General features: G+C 47.8%; 1 protein-coding gene across 2 annotated transcripts; it reads right to left on the bottom strand.

The window, feature by feature from the left end:
* Positions 1 to 2,116: 2,116 nt before the first annotated feature.
* On the bottom strand, positions 2,117 to 12,426 carry GTF3C4 (general transcription factor IIIC subunit 4). 2 transcript variants are annotated; one of them, XM_086475708.1, is made up of 6 exons: positions 12,091 to 12,426; positions 9,437 to 11,257; positions 7,515 to 7,645; positions 6,507 to 6,595; positions 5,038 to 5,458; positions 2,117 to 2,151 (listed from the first exon to the last, which is right to left on the bottom strand). In XM_086475708.1, exons 1-5 carry the CDS (start codon positions 12,424 to 12,426, stop codon positions 5,394 to 5,396), a joined length of 2,442 nt encoding a protein of 813 aa, XP_086331834.1. In that variant the 3' UTR covers positions 2,117 to 2,151; positions 5,038 to 5,393. The 2 variants fall into 2 exon arrangements, with proteins under 2 accessions (XP_086331834.1, XP_086331833.1); XM_086475707.1 differs by lacking the exon at positions 2,117 to 2,151 and adding an exon at positions 3,516 to 4,028.
* Positions 12,427 to 12,541: the final 115 nt, after the last annotated feature.

Below are 12,541 nucleotides of genomic sequence, written 5' to 3'. Positions count from 1 at the left end.
TGGCACGTTTGGGTTGAGTCAGCCGCAGCCTAGGCCAGCACAGGGAATTACTCCGCTTTCTGCCCCAAACTGTAGCGTCGTTAAGGCTGGTCAGTGCCCCCCCTGTACCGGGTGCGTTGCAACAATGAGAACGGTCGCCCGCAGGCAGCTGTGACACTCCTGAGGTCACTACCCAGGTCATTCCCAGGTCTTTTGAGTGAAGAGTGCTAAAAACTGAATTAGCATTAAAAAAGTGACAGAATAAGAATATTCCAACTGACACCAAGGGCCTGGGAACGTCTCCAGTGTGAAGTATGAGTCAGAACTGAGCACGGCAAAATTCAGCACAGACAGAAGTTTCCAGGAGAGCCTGTACACAAGGTCCTCCTGTTAGAAGTGAAAGCCAAAGCTCTGTGGGCATCGCTGTACCCAGCCCCCAACCTCTGCGAGCTGTGAAAAACTACACTGGATTGAGACTTCCAAGAGAAGGCTCAGCTCCATCTTGTGAAGGCTCCTGCACCTTGGACAGGTAGGACAGGGCTCCAGATGAATACAGCAAAGCTCAAGTCATCTTTGTTTATCCACACGGAGGGGGAAAGAGCAGCTTTCCAACCTGGCATTTACCAGCAGAGCTGTAAACTGGCAGGTATCTCTCCCCGCAGCCATTTGTACCAGTTCTGGTTAAAGAATAAAGCACTTCGATGTAAGCCTGGAGTATAACCAGCGTCATTGGTGCGTTTACAGGCCCGATACAGAAAGCTTCAAAAGGGAATACGAGGGGGAGCAGGACAGACGTAGCACTGATGACTACTTTGAGCATTTCACCTTTATTTCCTGAGAACCCATAAACGCCTTCTTCCAGTTAATTTAGATGCTCACTATAAATCTGCCTTTTGCCATGATTACCAACGCTTTGAGGCTAAAACTGCTATTGCCTTTACTTCCCGCTGCAAAAATAGGAACTAGTGCTCCGCAGTAACAAATTTGGAAGTTTATTATATTGTTAAGTGTTGGACTGCTACTAACTACACACTTACAAGGTGACTGCCAGAAAGAATAAACAGCATGAACGAGGTTGTAAAAATGCCAACGAGCACTTTACCACGACTGGCAGTGGGAAGCAGGGACGTGGTGGTCCCTCTCCCAACTCCTCTCCTGCAGGAAGGCAGACGAGAGAATGAAGAGGCACCTTCCTGCCCCCCTGAAGACAATCTCTTGGTAGACCCGTCCAGCCGGCCTTGCACATCGGTCTTGAGCTTGAAGTTCAGACGTTGTCAAAAGAGCAACAGCTTCAGCGATTAACCCCAGCCTGCTGCGTGGTGAGGGCTCTGAGGAGCGGGATGGGCTCTCGCCCTCCTCCTCTCTCCGATGCCTGTAGGCGGCAACTGAGACCCCAGCACTCGTGCCTGCAGGGCTGCCCGCTGCTTCGCAAAGGGGGCAAGTCATGAAGGAAGGGCTCTGCATTTGAGAAATTAGAACTCGTACAAACAAGTCTCCTGTAAATGTTAGTTTGGGGCATAACGGCCCAAGTGTGATTTGGTAGCCTTTAACTAGGACTCTAAATGTTTGCATTCAGTTCTTTTACGTCAAGAAACCCATAATGAGGATAGAATAAATGGTGCTATGCTGCCCATAATCACTGGTGATACATTAGCCAGTGGAAAACCTGGTAAGTTTAAGAAAATCAGGGAAATGTTTATTGCCTGTATGTATGCATTAGCAACCATCGTGCTTCCTCTCTAGAAATATACAGCGCGATTAATAGGATGGGGGAAGATGAAGAGGTGAGGATGACTGAATGGTGGAGTCCCCAGCCCACAGCTGAATGAAGGTAAAAGGCAGCAATGGATTCTGCTGTCACCAGCTCCAGAGCAGGAGGTGCAGTATGGAGACCCAAGACAGAGTCCTCGTGACCCCAAACTTTCACCTTCGTTCGAGCAGTGGCACCTAACACCACAGCACCAAGAAGCTGTACAGTCCAGTGTCCCGCTTATCCCTCAAACCTGGATTAGCCTGGATTTCTTCATCCCAGTGGAGGAGGGATAAACTCTTGTTGTCAGCGTGAGTGGCAAACCTTAAATGCTTTCAGAAGGTGCTTATCAAGGACTTTCAGACACCCAACACAGCATCTCTGGCTATTAATTCTCTGGTGCAAGAGCAAGTACCACAGTCCTTTTAAAAAAAAAAAAAAAAAAAAAAAATCAGCAGTCCATCAAGAGCCGCTTAGTGCCTGCTGGAGTTATTCTTCCTCTGGAGATGAGACGCTGTAACACCCACAGCGTTTACCTCCAAACGGTGAGGCAGTTGAGGGCAGCCTTCAGCTATTCACTTGTCTGAGATACCTCACAAAACTTGGGGCAAAAAGTCAAGGAGATAAACTCTGATTTTGTGGGATTTAGTCTCTGAATACTTCACTTGGTGTCTCAAAACAGACCGAGGCTTAGTATTGGGTAGCTCCATTACGGGTTAGTTTGAGAAGGCAACTCTGTTAATGGCGAAACAGCACAAGGATCTGGCAGCAGGTGCCCGAACCTTCCCCATGGGGGACGAGAGCAAGGGTTGGGATTAGGACAACCCCAGGGATAACCCATCGAGGTGCTGCCACAGGTCGTTGCAGTACTCCAACAGGAGCAGGACGAACCTCCACGCTTCCAGAACTGCAAGTCGTGGGTCTGAGACGGAGAAAAGGTTTCCTGGAGGAAGTCTCAGCTGCTAGCTGGGCAGGAAAACCCAGTAAGATCAGCATTGGGGTTTAAATGTTACTGGTCTGGGTGTGCTATACTATTCAAGCCTACCCTAGTTAAAAATACACTTAGGGACCAGTGATGGTTTTAAAAAAGAAAAAAAAAAAAAGGAACCCCAATACCCCTTTCTCTGTTGTGAGTGGGTCAGGGTGAGAAGTGAAAGCTCTGTGCTAAGGGCGCTCCGCTGGCATGCGGACAGAGCCGACGTCATGGGCTTTACAATTCCGTGCTCCCAGCGGCCATAAATCAGGGTGAACAAACTGGCAATGGAATACTGAGTGTCTACTGCCTTGAAAGACGAGGGAGATAAACATTAATGCCGCGACACTCACGCTCAGCGTACGAGAGCTTCTACATGTCTAAAGCATTAGAAGTCAATCCGGGGAAATTCAAGATAACTGCCAGAAGTAATCACCAGGAATTAATCTAATGCTATCACGCCGAACCTTTTGGTCAGCCAGACTTAAACATTTCAGCAGATCAGGATATTGTTATGGTTTCTAATCCAGCATCAAAGCAATGTTGCCCTTTTTAAAAGCAGGGTTCTGGCGAGCTCTCTCACCTTTCCCAGGGTCAGGGGGCATTTCTGCATCGGAACACTTAATCGCTGATGAACTGGGCAGGACTTGAGGCTTCCACTTAAAATGTTTTCTCTACCACCATGAATAAACCTGTTCAGCTCATACTGGAAATTGATGTTCTGTTCCCCTCAAACCCCACCAGCACTGGGAAGAAGATAAATGCTGCCCCAGGTACAGCACCTGGCCCCAAACTACGGACACAGTAGGTATCGAGGTTACTCTTTGTTTTACTAGATGCTACCACGGCTACATTTTCATTCTTCGCAGACACACTGAAGTAATTTCAATTTTCAATGCACAGCAATAAAAAACTAAACATTTCTTTAATACAATATTGGTATCACTTCCAAGGATATTTACAAACAAGGCTAGTTATTTTACAGATGAATGTGCTTCTGCTGCTCTAGGCTACTATATCAATATTATTCTCAGTCAAAGCAGTATCATGCTTAACTCATGAAACACTGAATATTGACGACAGCTGACTTGTTTTGATGTTAGCTGAAAACAATTTGCTCCTACTAAAGGTGAAGGAACGTTCAGAAGATATGCATAGTCATTGAATCAAGGAAACTTAAGCACCAATCCACACATGCATTGTTGGAGACCCACACTGTCAGGACAACTCCTCGATGTCTCAGGGCGCTACAGAGCACTGCACACACCATCAGAAGTGTCGTGAATCACAAACAGGGCAACGCGTCCCCGTGCCCAGACTGGTACTCTGGGGAATGTAAATACATAAACTTTGGATTATTCGACAACGTGGGTTCAAGTTAACAAGACAAACTGTACCAAATAACCATACACACTTTGGAGGTATTACTCCTCTAACACTGCATAGGAAGTTGAGAGGGATTCTCCTGCTCCCCGTAGGAATGAGATGCCAAAGACAGAAAGGTGGGGGTTTCTGACAGGAACAGGAAAAAGGACAGTTAGGTAGAAGGCAGAATAAATTTCTGGGCTCAGCCATGCTACATCATTGGCGTACTTATGAATCTCTGGATGACAAAGTCAGGGTGACACAAGAACAGCTTCACCAGACTCCACAGCCACCTGCGGAAACTTTACCTGTAACAAGTGAGCCGTGGTGGTGGTTAGTTTTGGGGTGGTTGGTTTGGGGTTTTTTTACTGCATCATTATGAAAAGTGAAACTGTCAGCTGGGTGTGACTAGTTGTGTGTCAAACTTCTGTAAAACTCAGTTACTGTATGAGGGAAATTCTCAATTCAATTGAAAATAAGGTAAATTGGTAATGGTTTTGCTAACTGGAAACGCCGATTCCTGCTGGTGGGGGGTCGAGTGAAACAGAAGGCATATACATTGGCAAAAGCTAGGAAGTAGTTAGAGCTTGGTCCAGAAAAAGAAAGCAGGGCAAAAGACTTGGGAGCATTGGAAATTATACATATATATATTAGTGTTTAATCTAATTGCTATTAGTTTAATAATTATTACATTTAAAAATTATTCTTACTGACCCATATCTGACCCAAGCAGCCAATATGACCCTCCTGACTGCGATACCGTTACACCAGTGAAGAGGCAGTTATTCTTCCAGACTTTAAGTGGAACTAATATAATGGCCAATCTCGTTCATACGGCTGTAACTGGCATATGCTTCACTCCGCAAATTAGAACCACAAATTATTTTGATAGTTTAATATTCTGCAGCAAGTGCCAGTGCTTGTTAAAAAGCAAAGGAGAGCGCTACAAGCTGAAGCCTTCTCTACCCACCAAGACCATTCCAGAGGCAGCTCCGCTGTTCCCGTCCTGGCTTTTGGGAAATCACCCAGCTGTGAGTGTGAGACTTCAGTCCCTTTTCGGTAAAACGAAGCATGGCCAGCTGCTGCTGCTTCCGTGGGGTGCATTTCCAAACTGCTTTATGAACTCCCTCTTCCAGATGTACTCCTGCTCCGGAGCATGGAACGGGCTCTGGACTTAAGGAGTTTCTAGAACCGCTGATGTTTTATTTACAGGGCCATGGACAATGTCTTCCCCCTCCAGTAAAGTCCGTGTTCCTGTGCTCTATATCCTTCGAGACTGAAGGGAGCTTATGCAGTAAAGAAAATACTTTCCATCTTTACATAGCTCTAGAACACAGGAGAATCACAGAATGTACAAGGTCCTTGCAATAACCTCTTGATCCATTCAGGATCTGCAAATAAGAAAGACAGTTGTTTAAAGCTGAAGGTAGAGATGAACACAGGAATGACGCCCGAGATGGACAAACTAAAGAGTAATCCTGATACTGTATATATTCATTGTGCAGGATTGAGTGACAGTTCAGAGGAATCCAACTCCATTTCTGTCTTGAAATTTCAAGTAATGGCAGTTTAAATGCCACTTCAGTAGGGGACAAAATTAAGGTGAAACAGTCCATGCTATATCATTACATACTCATCTAAAGAGCTATATAGGACAAAAATGTAAAGGATCACCATGCCAAAATGTAGGGTTCTCGTTTCCTTCACTGAAATCTGATCCTTCACATAAAGCCATCCTTGGTTCCTGTTTCTTTGTCCCTCTCCAAGGTAAGGAAATTCCGTTTACAGCCTCTCTCTGCAGAGGTGTAAGTTCTGCAGTTGATCCTTAGTGCTGACTGGAATACCCACACGTTATGGGGAGAGGAAAAGCATTGCCTGCTCTTTAAGACAAGCTGTTAGAGTACCCCAGGATTTTTTTTAAGTCTAACAGTTGGGAAGAAAACAATTTTCTTGCACAGCTTGTCCTTCCTCCAACTCTCAAAGCGCAAAGCCAAAAGGTCGACTGGCCCCACAGCCTGCCAGCACTGTCTCTGAATGACGCACGTGGCAGGTTTGGGACCTAATGCCGGTGAGGTGCCAACTATTTCTTAACCCGGGCTGGATCAATACAGCTTGCACTGAAACAGAATGTCAAAGTCCTTCAGCTCCTGCAGAACTGGATGCTAGTACTTCCAACTTGAATAGAAACTAACTGTTGTAGCACTCCAGCACAGATTATGTGTTTCCCTAGGCCTCATTAAAATGTACTATTTATGATTTCTGCAGTCACTACTCTGTAATTAATGTATGCTGCTAACGCATGGACAGCAAGAGGGCACGATGAAATGCAGAGGAATAGTACTTCACGTGAGAAAAGTCAGGGAAATGCATTCCAGTCATTTTGCAGATAAAACTGAAGAAGACAGAAACCTGCCCCTTTTGGCCACAGGACCAGTTTACCTTCTGGGGTTGGATGTCGGGCGATGCTGTCGTGAAGCAAACACCTCCTGTACACCAAACTCTGACAGGACTGGTAGGTTAGGAAGCACCTGTGAAAGCACAAGTAGTCTTATCAAGAGGCTTGGGGTTTTATCGTTTGTTTTGTGACCTGCTCCTATGCCCTGACTGGAGGCTGGTTCTGTTCCCAATAGACCTGGCTTTCTGAGAGCGAGGGCAGTAATAAGCCACATGAAGCACGAAAATTAATAATTTATTACTTCAGGTAAATGCAGCTTCACGACTGTACCCAATTACATATGGTCACCAAAATGAAAAAGGCCAAAAATCAATATACCATTGAAAAGAGCTTCACCATTGGCCAAAAAATTTTAGCATACGGAAGAGTGAAAAGCCTGAGGGTTACTGCCCAGGGGAAGAACCACGGTGTCTTTAGGGCAGTGGCTATCTAGCCCAACTAGCACACAGTACCTGTTGGGCAAAGGTTTTTCTTTGTGACAGACTACTGACTCGCCAAGTCTCGAGGGACAATCACTATGTATGTGATACACTGATGTTGGAAGATCTCCTTTTCTAGGTGTTTTAAAACTTGTCAGTGTGGCTCTTTCCAATCATTCTTTGTTAAATTACTTTGTTTTCAAACGCTGAAGTAGCTAGAACAAACACTCCTTTGTGGGCTGTTCCAAAGGATGACTTGTGCTTGATTTTTCCCTCACCTATTTTCTCTTGCCCCCATCCGCCCCCTGCTTGAAGAAAGAAGTTTAAGATGATCAAAAGCATTTTATTTCAAAAACAGTGTTCTGCTAAGAGAAATAAATCCAGTTGACAATGCCCTCTCTTTCATGGAAGAGGACAGAAAACAGCCAGCAAAAATTGCAATTAACTGCAGCACGGATAACATGCTTCCTGACTGTTCACTCCAGCACTAGGAAGTTAGTTAGTGTTAGGTTAGGCACTTTGGGATGTTCAACTCATCGAGGGGAGGGCAAAAACTCTTTAAGAAGCAATTACCTGAGCCAAATATGTCCATTGGAGCAGACCGCCTGTTTGCGATCAGTGAACGGCAGGATCTCTTTGCACAAGCTGCAGTGCTCTGGGAAAGTCTGTTTGTTCATTTTCTTTAAGATATGCCCGATCAGCACCTGGGAATACACAGCAGTCAGCACTGTTTGCAGCAAGACAGCTGCCTACTGCAAGGGGGAAACGTCTCTCAGGGTATTGTGATTTCAGAGTACGATACGGGATGCAAAGATCTATGCTCTTCGCTGAATTCCAAGAAAGAACAGCGTAAGAAGCATAATACGTGGGTGAGTGTTAATTTATTCTCATTTTACTGTCATCTTCCAAAGATTTCTGCCCCACAGTAAAGGGATACAGAACTTAGGAGCAACACTGTGACGTTAAGCTACTTGCAGATTTCAGAAGTACTGCAGAAATCAGTATTGTGCCACTTCAGAGGATGCCCCTGACCATGACAACAATGCTTCCATGTTCTCATACCTACCACAACGGATGTGCTAAGAAAACAATCCTGTTCAGAAATTACCTAGAGGCAAGTCTTCAGCAGCCAGAGCATATGTGATGTTTATAGTAGAACATTACGTGATCAAATTTGTCTCTGACATTTCAATAGATATAAACCACATCCCCAGGACCTTTCAAATGTGACAGCAAACTGAACAGATAAAATAGAATTTGGAAGTCAGCTTTTAATCACTATAAAAAGAAGAACCTTGTTTACAAGGTAAGAAAAGCCTCTCAAACCTTCAATTCATAGTAATGGGATACTAGAAAAACACAGCATTCTGCCAGAATCCTTCCCTAGTGAATTACTGATGGCCATGCTGTGCTTCTAAGTCCAGCAGAGAGAACACCACGCTGCCTCAGTAATGGACATGGGCTTCCTTCCTGTCCTTCTGGATGCAATGTAAATATTTTTAGAGTTCAAGCGATTTAAGGACTTAGGTACTGAAAAGAACTGTTCCCTGCTCATACAAAGAGGTGCAGAGACATCGGAGACGTTCTTGTCACCAAGCGTTAAGAGCGGGGAGGCCGATGGCAGAGTGTTCCCACTGAAGCTTCCTCCTTTGTCTGACGCCCATATTGAGAAAACTTCATTGCCCACTGCAAGGTTCACCGATTGTTTCCCGCTACAAACGCTCACTCTACCCATTGCAACAGTCAGGATAGTGCCCTTGCAGTTATGCTTTTGTTGTGCTAGGGAGTACTGCAAGTTGGGGCAGGGGTCCTGTCACGGCCCAGCATTCAGCTACGCTCATTTCTTGTAGTTCAGTACCAGCCAGCGTGCCTGAAGGTTCAGGCCACGTACGGTGTAACAAAGCCCGTCAGTCAGCTCGGGTCACTGAAAGCCCCGCCAAAAGTTCTGAATCACGGGGTTTAACTCGTAAAACACAACCCCTTTCTGAACCGCTGTAGCTGGTCTTCCCACTGAAGGCTCACGGAGCGATGGCTAGACCTGATGTGCCACCTGAACAGCCACAGGACTTTACTGCAACTCTTACAATTAGAACTGCATTAGAAGAAAATACCTCCTAAATTTAATTTTGTGGAGATGGCAGATTAAATAACCTTAGCCATGAAAGCAAACATCCCCCTCAATCAGTGCATGTCCTAAACCCACCCCCAGCAGCAGAATGACCCTGGTCCTCTCCCTTGTTCTGCATTAACTCGGGCACGCTTGTTCTCTGTCGGACCTGATCCAAATGTCAACACCTGTATTTACATTCCCTCCTACTCCGTAATTTCAAGGAAGGACACCTTAAGCTGTATGCTCTACGGAAGCGGACTGGCAAGGACGACATGATCACAGTTCTCCTTCCCACCCCAAAGCTGTATTTTCATTTAAGGATACGGAGGCGGGAGAAAGAAGGAACTCCTCACACCGAACGCCCAGAGCATAGAGGTGCACTTACGCGTGCTGTTCTGTCATCATAGCCATCATCGGACATTAAGAAGTCACAGACTCCTCTGGTGGGAATACTGGTGTTTTCTGTAATCCATGTGTGCAGGTAAACTTCTCCCAACACCCGTTTCATGTGTTCTCGTGTCAAGTGCATTTCTACTGCCTCAATTTGTGCCTGTATTTCAAGAAGCTTTTCTTCCATTGGCTCCCGGCCTCCTATGTCACTCGACTGAGGAAGAGAATCGTCTGCAGTGTCATCTATGTCCGTACCTTTGCCTGCCTCACACAGGCTCTGCTTGCTGGCTTGTTTAGAAGTTCCTTCCTCTTGATCATCTTCAGTGCTGCCCATCCCAGGGGAATCCGAGACCAAGATTTTCGCATCCTCATGCGAAGGCCTCCACATGACCTCCGAGGGGGCTTTCTGCATGGACTGGTACAAAATCCTCAGGAGAAATAGCTTAAACCGCCAGAAGTAAGTAGAACCGCAGCTCTCAATCTTTTTATCCAGCGCTTCCTGTAAGAATTGAGGAATATGCTTATCCTTCAAAATTTTCCAGCGTACAAGATCTGTCAAGTCCACTTGCCGGAAAAGGTTCTGCACCGAAGATTCCAAGAGCTGGGCAGCTGCCTCCTCGAAAGTCTTAAGGGTTACAAACTGAACTTGGTAGTTTTTGTTAACGGGGTGCAGGCCGTTGGTCATGCCCTCTGTCGTAATCACCGCTAGGTACGCACCGCAGGGGCTAACAGCTATTCCGTGAGTCCTGACGGAGCCAAACACCTCCGAGAGCTTAATCAGCTGGTGCTCAAACTTTAAAGCAACGTCCGTGAAGATAGGAATCAGCTGCCTTACCTTCCCATCGCTGGAGCACGTGTACACCGTGCCGTTCTGCTTGTCGGCAGTCATGGATACGATTGGCAAGGAGTGAAGCCCCGTCACGTGGGAGTTGTGGACATTCAGCCCTGCTTTGGATATCAACAGGAGACACCAGAACACATAAGGGCCTCTCGCAGCCACCACTAAGCTACAACTACATTTCTGGTAGGGGTGGTAAAGAGGGATACATTTGATACTATGCACTGGTAACTGGTCCATTTCTTGCCATAAGACTACGGGTTGTCTCAGCGTGAAGTAGCCTTTGACTGCTTTTAGATTGACAGGAAGAATCTTAACCGGTCCAAAAGCACTCCCTACAATAAGTCCGCTCATCTTTCGGTTGTTGTGTTCGTATTCCCACCAAAACAGCACACTTGGGGAATTTATTCCGGACTCTATGGTATTGCAAGAAGTAATTGATTCCTTACCCAGAAACGGAAGCTGAAATTGCCAAACCGCAATGTTACCGTTTTCAAAGAGAACGGCCAAGAGCACGCTGCCGACATCCCGGCACTCGTTGTTGTGTTTGACCTGCTGAGTGGTGCAGATGCCCGACCACTCCATGCGCACCGGCGTCTGCATGCTGTGCCGTCGCTGGAATTCAGGGAAGTCTCCCAGCTCTCCCCTGGGCGTGTCGGCCTTGGACAGTTTGTAACTGGCCTCATACAAACGCTCCCCGTAGATTTCCGTCAGGTCCACCAGCTGCACCCACTGCAGCCTGTTGAGGTTGGCGTGGATGGTCAGGCGGTTGTCCATGGTCAGAGCCGCGAGCAGGCACCTCCCGTTGGCGTCGCAGCCCAGCGGTGACCAGCTGGAATACTTGAAGCCCCGCAGGGGCGGCAGTGACTTCCCCTCGGGATTGAATACTCGATCTAGCATAAAAGTCTGACTAACCGTTGGATCCACTGAACTTGCAAACTTTTCCTTACATTCTGCTACCTCCTTTTTTGGACCGACCTAAAAGATAATAAAAAGAACTTTTAAAACAATTGTAGAACTTTTTTTTTGGAGGACCTTCCTGGAATTAATTCCCACTTGAAACAGAGCCTCCCCTATCACAACCTACACTGCACTGTTCCAATGGTTAATTAACATCACTCTTAGACTTAAGCTTCATTGTTGGCCTGAATTTGTATAGTTTTGACTCTCAGCAGCCGACTCTTTGCTGAATCAAAGAGCCTCTTTTCCTCCTTCTGTTCTCAAGTGTGTACTTAAAGGTACCTAGCGTAAAATTCAAATGTAAAGCACTCAAATTTTCAATCAACTTATTCCATATTTTCAGCATCGTTTTGGAAAAAAAATTCAGATCCACAACAACAGAATTACAATTTAACACGATATTCACCCAGACTTGCCGCCCCTCTGTGCTAAGGAGTGTACAATGCCCCCCTGAAGCCCAAAACGGTCCCTGCTGCAAAAATCTTACTGCTTGCACAGCTAAGATTTCTACTTAGAATTTTACTGAAAAAATTGTCACCGAAGTACCAGAGCTCGAGTGATTCTTAGAAAAGCTGCTAAACTTTACAATCCCCAAAATCCCCTCAATACTGGATCGCATCTCACCCTGGCATCACGGGGCTCCCTACGGGTTTTTCTCCCCCGTCCTTTTAAAACGCATCCACGCCGTGAAGGAGCAGCCCAGGGGGGAGGCGACCCCGGGGCCACCGCCCCGGGGGACACAGCGTGGCAGCCCCGGCCCCCGGGGCGGCCCCTCTCGGGCCCCGCGGAGGGGGGGGGGAGGCGGCCGGTGCCCGTCGAAGCGGCGGGCCGGGCCGTGCGGGGCGGCTCACCTTGAGGAGGCAGGTGGCGGAGGGCGCGGGCACGGCCGTGCGGTGGATGACCATCTCCTGCCCGCCGCTGTGGACGTCGCTGAGCTGCTCCAGGACGGCGATGCTGCGGGCCGTGGTCACCGACACCCGGTGGTCCTCCGACCAGGCCAGCGGCTCCAGCCCGCTGACACCGTGCTGCAGCCTCACCGCCGGCTCCCGCCGCACCGCCGTCAGTCGGAACCCAGCGCTCGGCGCCGCCGCCGCCACCTCCTCGACGAGCGAGTCGAGCCCCAGCGGCGGCTCCTCCTCCCCCGCCGACAGCGAGGGGCTGCCCTCGCGCTCCGCCGCCGCCGCCATCTTACCGCCGCCTCACGGGCCGCTCGGGGCGCAGCGCGCATGCGCCACCGCCGCCGTCAAAGCCCCCGGCCGCCCCGGCTGGGGCTGCCCCGCCGCCGCCTGCGCCGTCCCGCGG

The sequence above is a fragment of the Leptosomus discolor genome, chromosome 19 (assembly GCF_034619465.1).
Source record: "Leptosomus discolor isolate bLepDis1 chromosome 19, bLepDis1.hap2, whole genome shotgun sequence".
NCBI lineage: Eukaryota > Metazoa > Chordata > Aves > Leptosomiformes > Leptosomidae > Leptosomus > Leptosomus discolor.
The sequence above is the reverse complement of the archived record's forward strand: the minus strand, read 5'-3'. Positions and strand labels throughout refer to the sequence as shown.

Excerpts from the sequence above, each read along its gene's own strand:
- GTF3C4 (XM_086475708.1), bottom strand. The coding sequence starts at position 12,426 with ATGGCGGCGGCGGCGGAGCGCGAGGGCAGCCCCTCGCTGTCGGCGGGG. Across the intron at positions 6,596-7,514 it reads AATGGACATATTTGGCTCAG|GTGCTTCCTAACCTACCAGT; the intron begins GTAATTGCTTCT and ends GTGCTTTCACAG. Across the intron at positions 5,459-6,506 it reads CCGACATCCAACCCCAGAAG|ATCCTGAATGGATCAAGAGG; the intron begins GTAAACTGGTCC and ends TCTTATTTGCAG.